The sequence below is a fragment of the Eucyclogobius newberryi genome, unplaced genomic scaffold (assembly GCF_026437365.1).
Source record: "Eucyclogobius newberryi isolate DKJ021-1_F unplaced genomic scaffold, fEucNew1.0.hap1 SCAF_15, whole genome shotgun sequence".
Taxonomy (NCBI): Eukaryota; Metazoa; Chordata; class Actinopteri; order Gobiiformes; family Gobiidae; genus Eucyclogobius; species Eucyclogobius newberryi.
In genome coordinates, this window is record NW_027315779.1 from 11,813,981 (window position 1) to 11,831,472 (window position 17,492).

Below are 17,492 nucleotides of genomic sequence, written 5' to 3' on the forward strand. Positions count from 1 at the left end.
AGGAAATTATGGATAAAAACCTGCCTTTTCCCAACGTTTTTATTTAAAAAACGTATGAACAAGAATGACGACGGTGACAAATATTAAAACACTTTATTACATGTAACAAAACAATACGTCATGGATTTCAATGAATCTAAAATACAAAAAGACAAACAAATTTTTTTCAAAAGAGAAATTACGTTTTTACATCCGAGCGATCCACTAGTACTCCCTCTAGTGGACAACGGCAGAATTATTGATCATTTTTAACAAACAAAAACCTTTCAGTCCAATGTAGTTTGACCATGCACAGATCCAGAACTATTAAGACAACACACAAAATGTATTGCTTTGAGAGACGTGACATATTTTTTAATTTTTTTTTTTTTAAATAACTTTTAAAAAAAACATTTTACATAAAAAACATACAAAAGTTATAATATTTGGGAACTTTACAACACGTGAGCTTCGTAATAGCACTCATTTGGTCTTTACACAGCTGCAGAACGTCAGAAAAACAAAACAGCAATAATAATAACGAAAAATAATAAGTCGCACGTACCTGCCAATAACATTTCTCCACCAGAAAGGTTACACAGTGCACCTTTAAAAACAACATATGATTGTAACCATTGATCATACAGAGAACTAGCAATGCCAAAACAATATAAATGAATCCATCAATTAAATTCAATTAAAATTCCGACACATTTTCTGTGGAAAACTTTTGTTTTATAAATGGAAATTTGCTCGTTCATTTAAAGTAAATTTCTGTGTTTTCACTATTTATTTGTTTCACCACGATTTGTCTTGGCAAATTTGGTGGATTTCTATATTTTTTCATATTGTTTTGGCAGTTTTCATCCTCCGTAGCTTTAGTAAACATAAAAAGTGCCTAAAAGAGAGAACTTTGATTCATGATACCTGCACAAATATTTAGTAAAAATGTAGTCGCTGGTTGTTGTTGGCTGGTTTGGTTTTGAAGCTGGTGAGACGAGAGGCAAAGGAGTGAAGCCGGCCAATCGGATTTGAAAGATCCTCCTGAAAACGCTTCAAGATCCTCCTGAAAACGCTTTGAGTCAGAAAAGTCGGCGGCCATTTTGTTTTCCAATGTTGACGACTCGACTCGTCACTTTTACAGATTACACTGACAGAAAAGTAAATCCTTTAAAGTGTAACAATGCTCCAAATATTGTGTGCATATTTTATTTGAATTTACTTGATTCATACAAATTAAATGTAGATTTTCCTGAGACAAATTTTTCACAAGAGGCTTCTGGGTTTCAAAACACGAGGTGAGTTTGGCTCGGGACAAACCTTCCCTCTCGTTACACTTGTAAAATGACTAATAAAAGCGCATAACGTTACACTTTAAATGCGTACAAAGACTTAAACGCTGCTCTTTACATTGATCACATTTCACTCGATGTAATCCCTGGTTTGTCCAGTCGTGGCCCATGGCAGAAAATGTGTGAACGATAACGACACGGTTTAAGAAAATCAAGATGTTTCAGATGATTGACATGAACGGTTTGAACAGCAGCGTTTATCTCTTTCCTGAACTCTGATTGGTCCTGCCCAAAGGGAGGAGCTACAACTGAAACACGTTTAGAGCCAGTTTCCCTCCCACAGCTTGGGTCATTAAGGCCTGTTGAGGTCTGGCTGCCTCCGCCTCAGAGCTCAGGACATAGAGCAGATGAAGCCATTTATCAGAGTTTTTTTTTTTTTTTTTTTGCAATATTTTACTGAAACGCCACCAAACGTGACTAGCACCAGCCGGTCTTGTAACGAGAGAACGTAAACGTGGATGAACAGAACAGTCTTCACCAGCGTCACTCCTTTACCGACGTTAAGAGAAAAAAAATAATGAAATAAAACCGTGAATAAGTCCCGTTCCGCTCGTCTTCCTCTTCAGCGGGCGTCGGCCAGCACTTTGAGCGAAAGTCCCGCCGCCCTGGTCGACGACAGCCTGTTCTGACACGGTTGCTGCGGTGACGAGCGCGCGAGCGAGCGGGCGTGCACGAGGCGGGGCGGGGCGGAGGGGGGCGAGCGGCCGGGCGACGCCAGCTTCACGAGGCGTTGGTGGTGGGCGTGGTCGCTGCGAGAGGGGGCCGGCGCCAGTGCGGAGTCTGTGGCTCTCAGGGGCGGGGGAAGCGTCCGGGGAGCGGGAGAGCGGCCGGGCAACAGGGGCTGCGTTGATGCCGCGGGGGCGTTCGGACGAGTTTGGCAGCGGTCGCGGGACGGGGACAAGGCCGGCGGCGGCGGAGGAGGCGGAGAATCGACGGTGGCGAGCGTGGGGGGAAGCGTCTGAGGAGAGGGGGAGTCTATGGCGCTCATATCTGAAGAATCGGGGCTAGCGCAGGTGTCGCGGCGCTGCAGGTATCGAATGCACTTCTTCTTCCTCCTAAACGGGTCAGAGAGAGTGTTCTGTAAATACATAAAGCGCCGTGGAGACGAGTCAGACACGACAATGAGCAAAAAGACATGAACATGAAATGAACAGAATGAGTGACAGTTTGATCTCTCAGGAAACAAGCGTTCCCCTGGAAACCGTCTGTAGATTTATTTGGGACATTGTAACTCCAGACGCTTCTCGATTTTCTCACAGACGTAAAGATTGGCTTCTACAAACGCACAATGTTACAACCTTTTACTGGACGAGCTTTTGAGGAATCGCGCTGAAGGATTTGTTGGGATCTAATTCCAAGCCTGATTTATAAAAGTTTTAACTCCAAAAAAATGAAGTGAGGAGATTTGAATTTTTACGCCAATTTTCAGTGAGATCTGACTCAAAATGAATGAAGAAATCCAAAATCTCCTCCGTGAATTTGCTGGCTCTTTAAGTAAACTACAGAATAAGTTTCTAAATAAACTTTCTTTCCTCTTCATCCACAGAGCAGCAGACGTTCACACATAAACTCTGCCTGACGAGCACTAGGGGGCGCACTATCCACTAACACAGTATTAAGGGCTCCTGACACAAGGTCACACGTCTTCTCTGGGTTCTGGACAACGGCGTCTGAGATGTTCCTCAGAACGTGGAGAACGTGGAGTTCTGTCTCAGGGCGACACAGAGATAAGAATTAGCTCTGAAACAACACGATTCTGTTGATGAAAATGTATTTATTTAACCTTTATTTGACCTATTGGGAAGTTAAAGCTGCACTCTGTAACTTTTCTGGTTGTTTCCAGGGAAATGTTATTGCTTTGCAGGAATGTTCCACAGAATGTATCTATCTCCATGGAGACAAGCAGGCGAAGAGATGATTTATTATTACTATTGTTGTATTATTATTATTGTATTATTATTATTATTATTGTATTATTATTATTATTGTATTATTATGATTATTATTGTATTATTATTTATTTTTAGATTTATTAATTATTGTTTATTTTATTGCTCCTTTAATGTCACATAAATGAATCTGAGCTCATGTTTTGGCATGACTTTTATCTTCTTTTATGACCAAAGCGTCTCGTTGAGAACAGAAACATTCTCTTTACACATTATTATGTTATTCATCACTTTTTTGTCGGTTAAAGGTGCATTCTGTAACTTTTATAGTTATACTATACTTTATAGACAGAATATTCCGCACTGTTGCATCAAGCCTGCCCATCTCCATGGCAACGAGGAGGTGACACTAAGTTAACAGTGTGTTTCTGAGCAATACAGTCACTTGTGATTGAATAAATGTTTAATGCCACAACAGGAAGTCACGCTGTTTACTTGTTTACAAGAAGTTTGTTTGTTCAGGGTGAAACAAAAAAGTAAATGACAAATGGACTCGAGATAAACAAAATGATGACAGGAGCAGACGGGAGAATGACAGGAGCAGACGGGAGCATGACAGGAGCAGACGGGGGGAGACGGGAGCAGACGGGAGCATGGCGGGAGCAGACGGGAGCATGACAGGAGCAGACGGGAGCATGACAGGAGCAGACGGGAGCATGGCGGGAGCAGACGGGGGGAGACGGGAGCAGACGGGAGGAGACGGGGGGAGACAGGAGCAGACGGGAGCGTGGCGGGAGCAGACGGGGGGAGACGGGAGCAGACGGGAGGAGACGGGAGCATGACAGGAGCAGACGGGAGCATGACAGGAGCAGACGGGGGGAGACGGGAGCAGACGAGAGCATGACAGGAGCAGACGGGAGCATGGCGGGAGCAGACAGGAGCATGACAGGAGCAGACGGGAGGAAACGGGGTCAGACGGGAGCATGACGGGAGCAGACGGGAGCATGACAGGAGCAGACGGGGGGAGACGGGAGCATGACAGGAGCATGACAGGAGCAGACGAGGGGAGACGGGGGCAGACGGGAGCAGACGGGGGCAGAAGGGAGCATGACAGGAGCAGACGGGGGCAGACAGGAGCAGAAAGGACCCACCTGCAGGGCCCGCACCAGTCTGTTTGCTGGTTCAGCCCAAACCGAGCGCGGCATTTCTTTGGAGAGCCAGGGTCTGAACGAGAGAGAAAGAGAAAGAGAGGGAGAAAGAGAGAGAGCAAGAGGCAAAGAGAGGGAAAAAGAGAGGGAGAGAGAAGGAAAGAGAGAGAGGGAAGAGGGAGCATTCACAAAACAGGAGCAAAGACCAGAAATAAGTGTATAAGTATAGTATAAGTATAGTATAAGTATAGTATAAGTATAGTATAAGTATAGTATAAGTATAGTATAGTATAATAGTATTATAAAGACGTTCAGAGCAGAAAGACTTTGACCGCTGAAGACACAGGCAGCGCCACAAAGAGTTAAAACGAGGAAAAGTACAGTTAGTTTAGTAAAAGTACATAGTATAGTACACAAACTACTGTCAACTATTGCAGGCCTATTCTATTTATAAGTTATACTGTCCCAAATGCTCCAAAATATTCTTAAGGGTGTACATTTACTACAGTGATTGTGTTTTGATTTAAATACTATATTCAACTCACATTTTTTTAAATTGTAACAAATAAATAAAAGTAAATAAACCCAAACGAGACAATTACAGGAGGATTTTTAGTGCACTTTCTCCACCAACTTGACTGGTACATTCTCTGGTGGAGGATCTGGCTCCTGCTTGTTTCCATGGAGATGGTCCTACTTTGGCTCAAATTCAAAATTAATGCTGGAGTGTCGGGTCCAGAGGGATGCTATGATTGGTCTTTCAAAGTTATGAAGTTATGGGTAAAGGGTAAGGTTAAGAAAGAGTTGGGGTGACGGGTAAGATTAGGAAAGGGTCAGGATAAAGGGTAAGATTAGGAAAGGGTCAGGATAAAGGGTAAGATTAGGAAAGGGTCAGGATAAACGGTAAGATTAGGAAAGGGTCAGGATAAAGGGTAAGATTAGGAAAGGGTCAGGATAAAGGGTAAGATTAGGAAAGGGTCAGGATAAAGGGTAAGATTAGGAAAGGGTTAGGATAAAAGGTAAGATTAGGAAAGGGTCAGGATAAAGGGTAAGATTAGGAAAGGGTCAGGATAAAGGGTAAGATTAGGAAAGGGTTAGGATAAAAGGTAAGATTAGGAAAGGGTCAGGATAAAGGGTAAGATTAGGAAAGGGTCAGGATAAAGGGTAAGATTAGGAAAGGGTCAGGATAAAGGGTAAGATTAGGAAAGGGTCAGGATAAAGGGTAAGATTAGGAAAGGGTTAGGATAAAAGGTAAGATTAGGAAAGGGTCAGGATAAAGGGTAAGATTAGGAAAGGGTCAGGATAAAGGGTAAGATTAGGAAAGGGTCAGGATAAAGGGTAAGATTAGGAAAGGGTCAGGATAAAGGGTAAGATTAGGAAAGGGTCAGGATAAAAGGTAAGATTAGGAAAGGGTCAGGATAAAGGGTAAGATTAGGAAAGGGTTAGGGTAAAGGGTAAAGGATGAGATTAGGAAAAGGGTAAAGGGTATAGGGTAAAGGGTAAAGGGTAAAGGGTAAAGGGTAAAGGGTAAAGGGTATAGGTTAGGAAAATTGGTTTGGCATGACATTTTTCTACCCAACAGTAGATATTGTAATGCTGACTTTTCCCCGTAAAGTTCAGCGAATCTGAATCTCTCTTTTTTTAAATATAACTTTGGGTAAATGGAAAACGGAGTGGGCGTTTGGTTTGACGCAAGACGCTTCCTGCACGAGCGGAGTCGCGACGCCGACGCGACATTCACCGGAACAAACCTGGTATTTGCACTCACAAAGGGCAGTTTGCATTTGCAGACACTCATCATAATCATGCTTCTGTTGTTTTACCTGCGCCCGAGTCCTGCGTCTTCTCCCTTTTCCTCCTCTTCTTTTTGCCCTGAAACAAAATGCACAGTTATGAAGAGTCCAGAACGGGCAAAAGAACCTGCAAACGCCGAGTGTCCTTGTTGTTGATCGTCTCTTTGCGTTTCGACAACATCGTCTTCAGCGCCAAAACAACAGGCATCTTTCACTTCCAAACATATTGTACCTGCGTTAAATCCTTGGACAGCGTTATGTCAGTCAAACAGAAATGTGTTCAAATGTGTCTTATAAACGTTTGAGGTTTAATTGTCAGAGAAATGTGAAATGTCCGTCAGATTAATCACAAAAGTGCAGAAATATCACTTAATATCTTTATTTCTAAGCTTGCGACTTCTTTTCACGTTTTCTTCTTAATCAGCTCTTTTTGTAGCATTTTCTTTTGAAACGATCGGTACTCAATATAAAACATTTGCATATCCTCAGAACATGTACAGTTCGGGTAAAGGGAAGGAAAGGGTTTGGGTGGAGGGTAATTTGTGCTTTCTTTTATTTTTTATATATATCATTTGTGGATTAACAGATATTTCCGTTGACCTAAGTTCAAGTATTGAAAATCAGAAACTTTTAAAGCGAGTATCAAACGAGGCACAAACTGATACTAAAATAATCACATAAAACGGGACAAAATTAGACCTTTAGCAGCTTCAGAACGACCGCGAGCGTAATCAGATAACGGTTTAGCCTAAAACACATACTTTGAAGTCGTACAACTACAATAAGTGGCAAAAACACCAAAGAAGAAGAAGAAGAAGAAGAAGAAGAAGAAGAAGAAGAAGCAGAAGAAGAAGTTAGACGTACAACTCCAGTAGGTGGCGGTAAATGCACCTTTTCAATTGGCTGCTATTGCCATTAAAAGCAACAGAAGAAGAAGAATAACAACAGCAACAACAACAACAGTCTAAGGAATAAAGTCTGGCGGTAATGCAACACTCGGATGCCAACCGCCATAAAACAACAACAACAACAACAAGAACCACATAAAAAATAACTATTACTTTGTGTTGAAAATGAGACTCTTTTTTATCATCTTTGTGGTTTCGAAGTCGGTATCGAGCCCATTCGTTAGTATCGAAAGGCGAGTTTGAATAAATAAATCGAACAAGGGTTCTATTTGTATTGTTAGGTATTCATTATTGTGTTGTTGTTGTTGACAGAAGTGACAGAGCGGAAGATATCGAAGGAAGTGGTTTAGTTAAGCACAGTTCTGCGCGTCTCTGCAGACTGCACGTGCGGTTAGAGCGGCTTCTCCGCGTTTGTGAAGGTGAATCCGGCGTAGTTTGGGTTTGTGCGCTGGAGGGCGATGGCGGAATACTGTGTGGAATCTTAAATGTAAAAGATATCAGTGTGAAACGTCGCCTGTGGTTTACTCACGTAAGTCTAAGAAAAAATGTATTGCAAGTGTTTCATTGTGCATTGTTTTCATTTGGAACGAAGGCATTTTATGTGTAAAAACTGAAAAAATTTCGCATATTTGAGAGATTCATATCGGAAAATGTTATAATTTAATAATAGTTACAAAATAATTTACAGAGGGGATTTTGGATTTCTTATTTGTTTTTTGAGTGAACCTGATCTGACTGAAAATCGCTACACTTGAAATAATAACAAAACAGCAAATCTTATTTCAACAAAGTCAAAATATAGTCAAATCAAGATAAGTAGGACTTAACCCGATTATTGTTTATTTAAATCTCAGTGTGATGCAGTGTTAGTGAGGCGGCCATGCTTTAGCTTCTGTTAGTTTATTTATGATTTATGTTTATAGTTTTTATGCCTCTGTGATACACCCAGCACAACATGCATCATTCAGCCGCCAAAACTGGGCCAAACTTGGACCTGACTCAAACCAAACTTGGGCCAAACTTGGTCCAAACTCGGTCTAAACTCGGGCCAAACTTGGTCCAAACTCAGTCTAAACTCGGGCTAAAGTTGGCCCAAACTTGGTCCAAACTCAGTCTAAACTCGGGCTAAAGTCGGCCCAAACTTGGTCCAAACTCGGGCCAAACTCAGTCTAAACTCGGGCCAAACTCGGGCCAAACTCAGTCTAAACTCGGGCCAAACTCGGGCCAAACTCAGTCTAAACTCTGGCCAAACTTGGTCCAAACTGTCTAAACTTGGCCCAAACTTGGCCCAACTCGGTCCAAACTCAGTCTAAACTCTGGCCAAACTTGGTCCAAACTGTCTAAACTTGGCCCAAACTTCTTCGGTCCAAACTCAGTCTAACCTCGGGCCAAAGTTGGCCCAAACTCGGCCCTGACCGTAGCTAAATAGGAGCCAAAGCCAGGGCCAGAAGGTGCATGCATTTGTAGAAAATCCCCATAATCCCTTTGGGCCATGCAGTGTGTGCAGCACAGAGACATAAGGAGAAGTGCCTACCCCATCCGCCCATCTACCGCCCTCGCTACGGCCTGCCTCCTGCACACAAAACACATCACAACTGATCCTCACAACTCAAGAATACTTTTATCACGTTACAAATCTGACTCATCACTTACAATAAGAAACACAGTGTGATAAAATCTAGTCATGCGCTCGAAATCTAAATAAAGCCAGAAGATATTATGTCAAATGTCTGTTGCGTGTATTTAAATGTATTAGTTGAGGTTAAATCATCAGAATAATTGTGAAATGTCAGAACTATCACCTCATTCAAACCTTTACAACATAACCTTTCTCATTTTATTTTCTTTTTGTAGCTTTTTTGTGTGTGATTCTAACGCAGTAAACAAGATACTGAATATTGACATTTTGCATATGTTCAAAACAACATTTATGACATGATGTAAAGGTGGGTGTGGCCCACCTCCGGCCCAGATACTTATGATGTAGTTGCTTACGTAGTTGTCCCGTGCGGACCAGGTCGGGTACAGCTGCATGTGGAGCTGTCTCTCTTTTCGGGCCAGTTCATAATATTTGGCCTGCTCTTCTCTGGTCAGCGCGTGCCACTGGAAACCATGGAAACACATTTAAACACGGCATTAAATATGATCATTCATTCGTTCATTTTCTAACACATTATAAAATCCCATTCTGAAATTAAGACTGCATATTTCATGACTTTTGTTGAGACTTCGAGATCATTTTGACCGTTATCACAGGAAATCTGGATTTTACAAGAGCTGAACATAATATTTAGTTTTAGACAAAAGATTTGGTGACGATGAATTATAATCACTTGGGCTTGATGTTTTATCCCTGATGTCTGCTCTTTTTAATACGTCCGTGTGCGTAATTTGTGTGGCGTAAGTATAAGCAGCGATGGTTGGTTGCTAGGTGACGGAGCGGCTAGGCCTGTCCCATTTCGGCATGGCCTTTGTGGTCCAGCTTCCGTGGGCCGGGCCCTTGGGAGCATGCAGACCTAAGTGGAGCAGGACTACCCTTCGTCCGAGGATCTGGTTGATGGCGGCGCTCTCCTTCAGCGTGCACTCGGCGATGACTTTGGCCCTCATTTCCTTCATGTACAACATAAACGCGTTCAGAGGCTTCTTAATCACAGGCTTTTTGGGCTCTTTTTCCCGCTTCACCTCCATCTGCGGCTTCCTGTTCACACAGCAAGCAGCAAATCAGACAATGTTTCAAAAAAAAGGAACAAAATCAAGCAAATATTTGTTTTTAAAAGACTAAAGACTTGATTGTATTTCTTCAGCAATGATTCATGAACTAAACCAGGTCCAAACCAGGACTAAACTGGTCTAAACAGGTCTAAATCAGGACTAAACTGGTCTAAACAGGTGTAAACAGGACTAAACAGGTCTAAACCAGGACTAAAACAGGACTAAAACAGGTCTAAACAGGTCTAGACCAGGTCTAAACCAAGTCTAAACAGGCCTAAACAGATCTAACCAGGTCTAACCAGGTCTTAACAGGTCAAAACCAGCTCTAAACAGGTCTAAACGGGTCTAAACAGGTCTAAACAAGCCTAAACAAGTCCAAACGGGTCAAAGCCAGGTCTAAACGGGTCTAAACAGGTCTAAACCAGGTCTAACCAAGTCTAAACCAGGTTTAAACAGGTCTAAACAGGACTAACCTGGACTAAACCAGGTTTAAACAGATCTAAACAGGACTAATCTGGACTAAACCAGGTTTAAATAGGTCTAAACAGGTCTAAACAGGACTAACCAGGACTAAACCAGGTCTAAACAGGTCTAAACAGGTCTGGTGTCCTACAGCGTGTGACTCACGAGTACATGGCACGCTCGTAGTGGTCGTGCTCCTGTTTGCCTGTAGGGGGCACTATAGCGGGGTGTGGGATGCCTGTGGGGTGCATGCCTGAGGGCCCGAGCATCAGCGAGTGAGGAAACCTGAAGAAACCACAGAAAAGTCAAATAAATACAAATGTCAAATGTTTTTGTCAAACGTTAGGGACAACGAGCAGAGAAGCATTAAGCAAAGCACAAAAGCAGAAGCGTTTTGTTATTTACACAATATTCAACCTTTTAAGATAAGATAAGATAAGATAAGATAAGATAAGATAAGATATTCCTTTATTGTCCCACATGGGGAAATTTCATTGGTGCAACGCAGGTAGATACAGAGTTTTCACAATAGATCTTGCATTGCTATAAAATATATAATATAAATAATATATATATATCATGTTTTAGTCTAGACTTTGCTGACCCCAAAATGAAGACGCCACAACTGTCAAACGTCTTGTGTTTCATTAAATTGATATGATAAATTGATAAAATGATGAAATAATAAAATTATGACATGTATATGACATGATAATAACTTATGGAACTCAATAGTTTTGTAAGTAAATTTCCCATAAACGTTTTGAACAAAGTCACACATAAGTTAAAAAGCACGGCAGAGGCTGAGCAGCTCTTTAATAATGTCCATAACATGAATGTTTTCAGTCCAAAAACACATTTTAAATTCTGCTGCAAGATTAAAAATAACACTATGATTTATAAACTAAACAAAACTGTACAGTTTTTTAGTAATGAGTTAGTTACCACAAACAGCAGTTGATTGGCAAGATTAGAAACTAATAAATATTCTTTTTTGTGTGTTTGTTTGTTTAGTTCTATTCATCAGGGACTGTGCACATAAAAACTTTGAACACGTTGATGTCAAAATGGAATATTTTTAGGAAACATTTTTGGGACATTTCTTTTCAAAGCCTCAAAGTTGAAGAGAATAATTCCAAAAGCACTTTCTGTCCACAATCTAGATCTAATACGGATGATACAAAGTGCATAAAATAAATGCATCACCAGCTCCTCCTGTAACTATAAACCTGTTGAGTTGCAGGCTATCACCAGCAGATGGCGCCATACTCACACAGATTTAACACAGAGCAGTTCTCAAACTACACAATACAGTAGAAATATACATGTAAAACTATTTGAAACTATCTAAGTTCAAGCTATGAGGAACAAACATCATTTAAATGAATCTAGACGTGTCTCCATGGTTACTTAAAGTAACTTTGACATCATGTTTAAAAGCACACGACGACAGCGGCAAAGCAACATCAACATCACAACATCTTCAGCATTTCAAACACATAAAGCAGAGCACGGAAAAGAGATTCTGGTGGTTTTGTCTTTATTGTCTTCACTCGTGCAGTTTACTAGATATTTACATTGTTTGTGAAGTAAACAAATGAAGTTCTGAGTGAAGTTGAGACTGAAGCTGAGACTGAAGCTGACGCTGAGACTGAAGCTAAGACTGAAGCTGAGACTGAAGCTGACGCTGAGACTGAAGCTAAGACTGAAGCTGAGACTGAAGCTGAGCCTGAGACTGAAGCTGAGACTGAAGCTGACGCTGAGACTGAAGCTAAGACTGAAGCTGAGACTGAAGCTGACGCTGAGACTGAAGCTAAGACTGAAGCTGAGACTGAAGCTGAGACTGAGACTGAAGCTGAGACTGAGGCTGAAGCTGAGACTGAAGCTGAGGCTGAGCCTGAGACTGAAGCTGAGACTGAAGCTGACGCTGAGACTGAAGCTAAGACTGAAGCTGAGACTGAAGCTGAGACTGAAGCTGACGCTGAGACTGAAGCTAAGACTGAAGCTGAGACTGAAGCTGAGACTGAAGCTGACGCTGAGACTGAAGCTAAGACTGAAGCTGAGACTGAAGCTGACGCTGAGACTGAAGCTAAGACTGAAGCTGAGACTGAAGCTGAGACTGAAGCTGAGACTGAAGCTGACGCTGAGACTGAAGCTAAGACTGAAGCTGAGACTGAAGCTGAGACTGAGACTGAAGCTGGGACTGAAGCTGAGGCTGAAGCTGAGGCTGAGACTGAAGCTGAGACTGAAGCTGAGGCTGAGACTGAAGCTGAGACTGAAGCTGAGGCTGAGACTGAAGCTGAGACTGAAGCTGAGACTGAGACTGAAGCTGAGGCTGAAGCTGAGGCTGAGACTGAAGCTGAGACTGAAGCTGAGGCTGAGACTGAAGCTGAGACTGAAGCTGAGACTGAAGCTGAGGCTGAGCCTGAGACTGAAGCTGAGACTGAAGCTGACGCTGAGACTGAAGCTAAGACTGAAGCTGAGACTGAAGCTGAGACTGAAGCTGACGCTGAGACTGAAGCTAAGACTGAAGCTGAGACTGAAGCTGAGACTGAAGCTGACGCTGAGACTGAAGCTAAGACTGAAGCTGAGACTGAAGCTGACGCTGAGACTGAAGCTAAGACTGAAGCTGAGACTGAAGCTGAGACTGAAGCTGAGACTGAAGCTGACGCTGAGACTGAAGCTAAGACTGAAGCTGAGACTGAAGCTGAGACTGAGACTGAAGCTGGGACTGAAGCTGAGGCTGAAGCTGAGGCTGAGACTGAAGCTGAGACTGAAGCTGAGACTGAAGCTGAGGCTGAAGCTGAGGCTGAGACTGAAGCTGAGACTGAAGCTGAGGCTGAGACTGAAGCTGAGACTGAAGCTGAGGCTGAGACTGAAGCTGAGACTGAAGCTGAGACTGAGACTGAAGCTGAGGCTGAAGCTGAGGCTGAGACTGAAGCTGAGACTGAAGCTGAGGCTGAGACTGAAGCTGAGACTGAAGCTGAGACTGAGACTGAAGCTGAGGCTGAGACTGAAGCTGAGGCTGAGACTGAAGCTGAGACTGAAGCTGAGACTGAAGCTGAGGCTGAGACTGAAGCTGAGACTGAAGCTGAGACTGAGACTGAAGCTGAGGCTGAGACTGAAGCTGAGGCTGAGACTGAAGCTGAGACTGAAGCTGAGACTGAAGCTGAGACTGAGACTGAAGCTGAGGCTGAGACTGAAGCTGAGACTGAAGCTGAGGCTGAGACTGAAGCTGAGACTGAGACTGAAGCTGGGACTGAAGCTGAGACTGAAGCTGAGACTGAAGCTGAGGCTGAGACTGAAGCTGAGACTGAAGCTGAGACTGAGACTGAGACTGAAGCTGAGACTGAAGCTGAGACTGAAGCTGAGACTGAAGCTGAGGCTGAGACTGAAGCTGAGACTGAAGCTGAGACTGAGACTGAAGCTGAGACTGAAGCTGAGACTGAAGCTGAGACTGAGACTGAAGCTGAGACTGAAGCTGAGACTGAGACTGAAGCTGGGACTGAGACTGAAGCTGAGACTGAGACTGAAGCTGAGACTGAAGCTGAGACTGAAGCTGAGACTGAGACTGAAGCTGAGACTGAAGCTGAGACTGAAGCTGAGACTGAAGCTGAGACTGAAGCTGAGACTGAGGCTGAAGCTGAGACTGAAGCTGAGACTGAAGCTGAGACTGAGACTGAAGCTGAGACTGAAGCTGAGACTGAGACTGAAGCTGAGACTGAAGCTGAGACTGAGACTGAAGCTGAGACTGAAGCTGAGACTGAAGCTGAAACTGAGACTGAAGCTGAGACTGAGACTGAAGCTGAGACTGAGGCTGAAGCTGAGACTGAAGCTGAGACTGAAGCTGAGGCTGAAGCTGAGGCTGAAGCTGAAGCTGGGGTCCGTGAGGTCCAGGTTTAGTCCAGGTCTGATGCCAAATTTGGTCCAAGGTTATGTCCAGATTTAGTCCTGGTTTAGTCCCTTGTTTCGTCTCGGCTGAGTCCCGTTCGAGTCCCGGTGGAGTCCCGGTGGAGTCCCGGTGGAGTCCCGGTCAAGTGCAAGTCAAGTGCAAGTCAAGTGCGGGTGGAGTCCCGGTGGAGTCCCGGTCAAATGCAAGTCAAGTGCGGGTGGAGTCCCGGTGGAGTCCCGGTCAAGTGCAAGTCAAGTGCGGGTGGAGTCCCGGTGGAGTCCCGGTCAAGTGCAGGTGGAGTCCCGGTCAAGTCCCGGTGGAGTCCCGGTCAAGTGCAGGTGGAGTCCCGGTCAAGTCCCGGTGGAGTCCCGGTCAAGTGCAGGTGGAGTCCCGGTCAAGTGCAGGTGGAGTCCCGGTGGAGTACAGGTTGAGTCCCGGTGGAGACCCGGTCAAGTGCAGGTGGAGTCCCGGTGGAGTCCAGGTCGAGTGCAGGTCAAGTGCAGGTGGAGTCCCGGTGGAGTCCCGGTCAAGTCCCGGTGGAGTCCCGGTCAAGTCCCGGTGGAGCCCCGGTGGAGTCCCGGTCAAGTCCCGGTGGAGTCCCGGTCAAGTGCAGGTGGAGTCCCGGTCAAGTGCAGGTGGAGTCCCGGTGGAGTCCCGGTGGAGTACAGGTTGAGTCCCGGTGGAGACCCGGTCAAGTGCAGGTGGAGTCCCGGTGGAGTCCAGGTCAAGTCCCGGTGGAGCCCCGGTGGAGTCCCGGTCGAGTCCCGGTGGAGTCCCGGTCAAGTCCCGGTGGAGTCCCGGTCAAGTCCCGGTGGAGCCCCGGTGGAGTCCCGGTCAAGTCCCGGTGGAGTCCCGGTGGAGTCCGGGTCAAGTCCCGGTGGAGTCCCGGTGGAGTCCAGGTCGAGTGCAGGTGGAGTCCCGGTGGAGTCCCGGTCAAGTGCAAGTCAAGTGCAAGTCAAGTGCGGGTGGAGTCCCGGTGGAGTCCCGGTCAAGTGCAAGTCAAGTGCGGGTGGAGTCCCGGTGGAGTCCCGGTCAAGTGCAGGTGGAGTCCCGGTCAAGTCCCGGTGGAGTCCCGGTCAAGTGCAGGTGGAGTCCCGGTCAAGTCCCGGTGGAGTCCCGGTCAAGTGCAGGTGGAGTCCCGGTCAAGTGCAGGTGGAGTCCCGGTGGAGTACAGGTTGAGTCCCGGTGGAGACCCGGTCAAGTGCAGGTGGAGTCCCGGTGGAGTCCAGGTCGAGTGCAGGTCAAGTGCAGGTGGAGTCCCGGTCAAGTCCCGGTGGAGTCCCGGTCAAGTCCCGGTGGAGCCCCGGTGGAGTCCCGGTCAAGTCCCGGTGGAGTCCCGGTCAAGTGCAGGTGGAGTCCCGGTCAAGTGCAGGTGGAGTCCCGGTGGAGTCCCGGTGGAGTACAGGTTGAGTCCCGGTGGAGACCCGGTCAAGTGCAGGTGGAGTCCCGGTGGAGTCCAGGTCGAGTGCAGGTCAAGTGCAGGTGGAGTCCTGGTGGAGTCCCGGTCAAGTCCCGGTGGAGTCCCGGTCAAGTCCCGGTGGAGCCCCGGTGGAGTCTCGGTCAAGTCCCGGTGGAGTCCGGGTCGAGTGCAGGTCAAGTGCAGGTGGAGTCCCGGTGGAGTCCCGGTGGAGTCCGGGTCAAGTCCCGGTGGAGTCCCGGTGGTCCCGAGTTACCTGGAGTAGGAGGAGCTGGGGTGGGTGGAGGAGGAGAAGGCTTGTCTAAACCCACAGGACGAGAGCGCGGGAAACACCGTCTGACTTTGCCTGACACGTTTACAAACGGCACAATCACATTTCAGTTTTTCACTCTTTTCTTTCACAGTTTCTCTTTCCTTTTCTGTCTTTTACACATTAGTTTGTATTTTCCAAGTCAAAACCTGTAGAAATCTGAACAATCAAGAACTAAATCAGATCATTAACATTTGATCAACATTATTACAGTTTACGTGACATTTCAATGATCCGAGAACTCCAGAAAACAGAAAATGATCTTTTTGTTAGTGTGCAGTAGAAAATGACTTGGAATTATTGGGTATTTGTACTTTATAATACACTTGTTTCATTAAGGAGATTAAAAGTGTGGCTATTATTTGTTCTCAAATGTCTGTTAATTGTGTAAATGTTTTATGATATGGTTAAATAAAGGTTAGTAAAGGTTAATAAAACAAATAAAGTAGATAAAATAAATAAAACAAATAAACAAACAACATATAAAATAAAATAAATAAAATAAATAAAATAAATAAAATAAATAAAATAAATAAAATAAATAAAATAAATAAAATAAATAAAATAAATAAAATAAATAAAATAAATAAAATAAATAAAATAAAAATAAAGAATAAAATAAAAATAAAGTGTTACCAATAATTCATCTTGATTTAAGTGGATGTAACTGAAATGTTCTACCAATGGAGCAAGACTTTACGTAAGAAAAAATTCTCGTTACAACTTAAAATAAGGAAAAATAGTTTGTTGTTTAAATTAAGAAAACATTCCACTTGTCACTATGTCACGTTTATTGTGAGGAAAAAACACCACGATATAACGATTATTCACCATTACTGAGAGTGAAATCTTGTCAATTCCTAACTTTACGAATGAAAAAATAAAGTTAATTAGACAAAAATAGATAAAAAGTAGATAAATAAAAAGGACTTTAAATTTAGATACATGTGTGGACAATGGATTTCAGTGAAAAGTATTATATTTTAGCTCTTAGATCGTCTGAATATACTCCAGCCCTGATCTTAAACAATAAAAACACAGATTAATGAGTAATGTAATTGATTAGTTTAATGCCATACAGTGGAACATCTCCATGGAGACAAGCCGACAGTGGCGCCTCCTTCAGGAAAGTTACATAGTGCATCTTTAGTATTCGTACAGGGTTTTAACGATATTTTATGTTTTATTTGTTCGAGTGGAACGAAGCTGCCGACTCCGCTCCACCTTATGATGTCATGAGGTGGCGCCATCAAGTCCTCCTCCGCGTTTGCAAAGTCGATACAAATCCTCGTTCACAAATCAGTGCTTTTAGCCTCATTTAAACTGCACCGCATCGGTTCCGCACTTTCAACAGTTTTACGCAAATGATACATTGTTTTTTAAGTTGCAAAATGTGAAAAAACAAAGCAGAGGTTCCGAAAATGATTCGTGAATGACGCCGTACGAAGAGCGAGTTGCGCGGCGCCGCTTTTAGGCCGATTCCCTAAAAGTACGAGCGTCACGTCGGGCGACCTCCACCGAAAACAACAAACGGCGCTCTGTTCTGTTCTGTTCCTTGGCACAAAAAACGTTCTTCTTTCGTCGCTTATTAAATCTTCCAAAACTCCTTCCAACTCGCGCCAGGACCTTC

The 17,492-nt window shown here is 44.3% G+C and overlaps 1 protein-coding gene across 2 annotated transcripts in view; it reads right to left on the reverse strand.

Moving 5' to 3' along the window:
• Window positions 1-387: 387 nt before the first annotated feature.
• tcf7 (transcription factor 7) overlaps window positions 388-17,492 on the reverse strand; it is an 88,660-nt gene continuing 71,555 nt past the window's right edge. Inside the window, exons 4-10 of one of the 2 annotated variants that reach the window (XM_072446040.1) lie at window positions 10,409-10,528; window positions 9,605-9,767; window positions 9,065-9,172; window positions 8,604-8,642; window positions 6,192-6,240; window positions 4,372-4,444; window positions 388-2,386 (exon numbers count right to left, since the gene is read on the reverse strand). In XM_072446040.1, the coding sequence (XP_072302141.1) occupies window positions 1,894-2,386; window positions 4,372-4,444; window positions 6,192-6,240; window positions 8,604-8,642; window positions 9,065-9,172; window positions 9,605-9,767; window positions 10,409-10,528 (1,045 nt within the window). In that variant the 3' untranslated portion in view covers window positions 388-1,893. The remainder of the gene's footprint in view (window positions 2,387-4,371; window positions 4,445-6,191; window positions 6,241-8,603; window positions 8,643-9,064; window positions 9,173-9,604; window positions 9,768-10,408; window positions 10,529-17,492) is intronic. The other variant, XM_072446041.1, reaches the window with a different exon arrangement.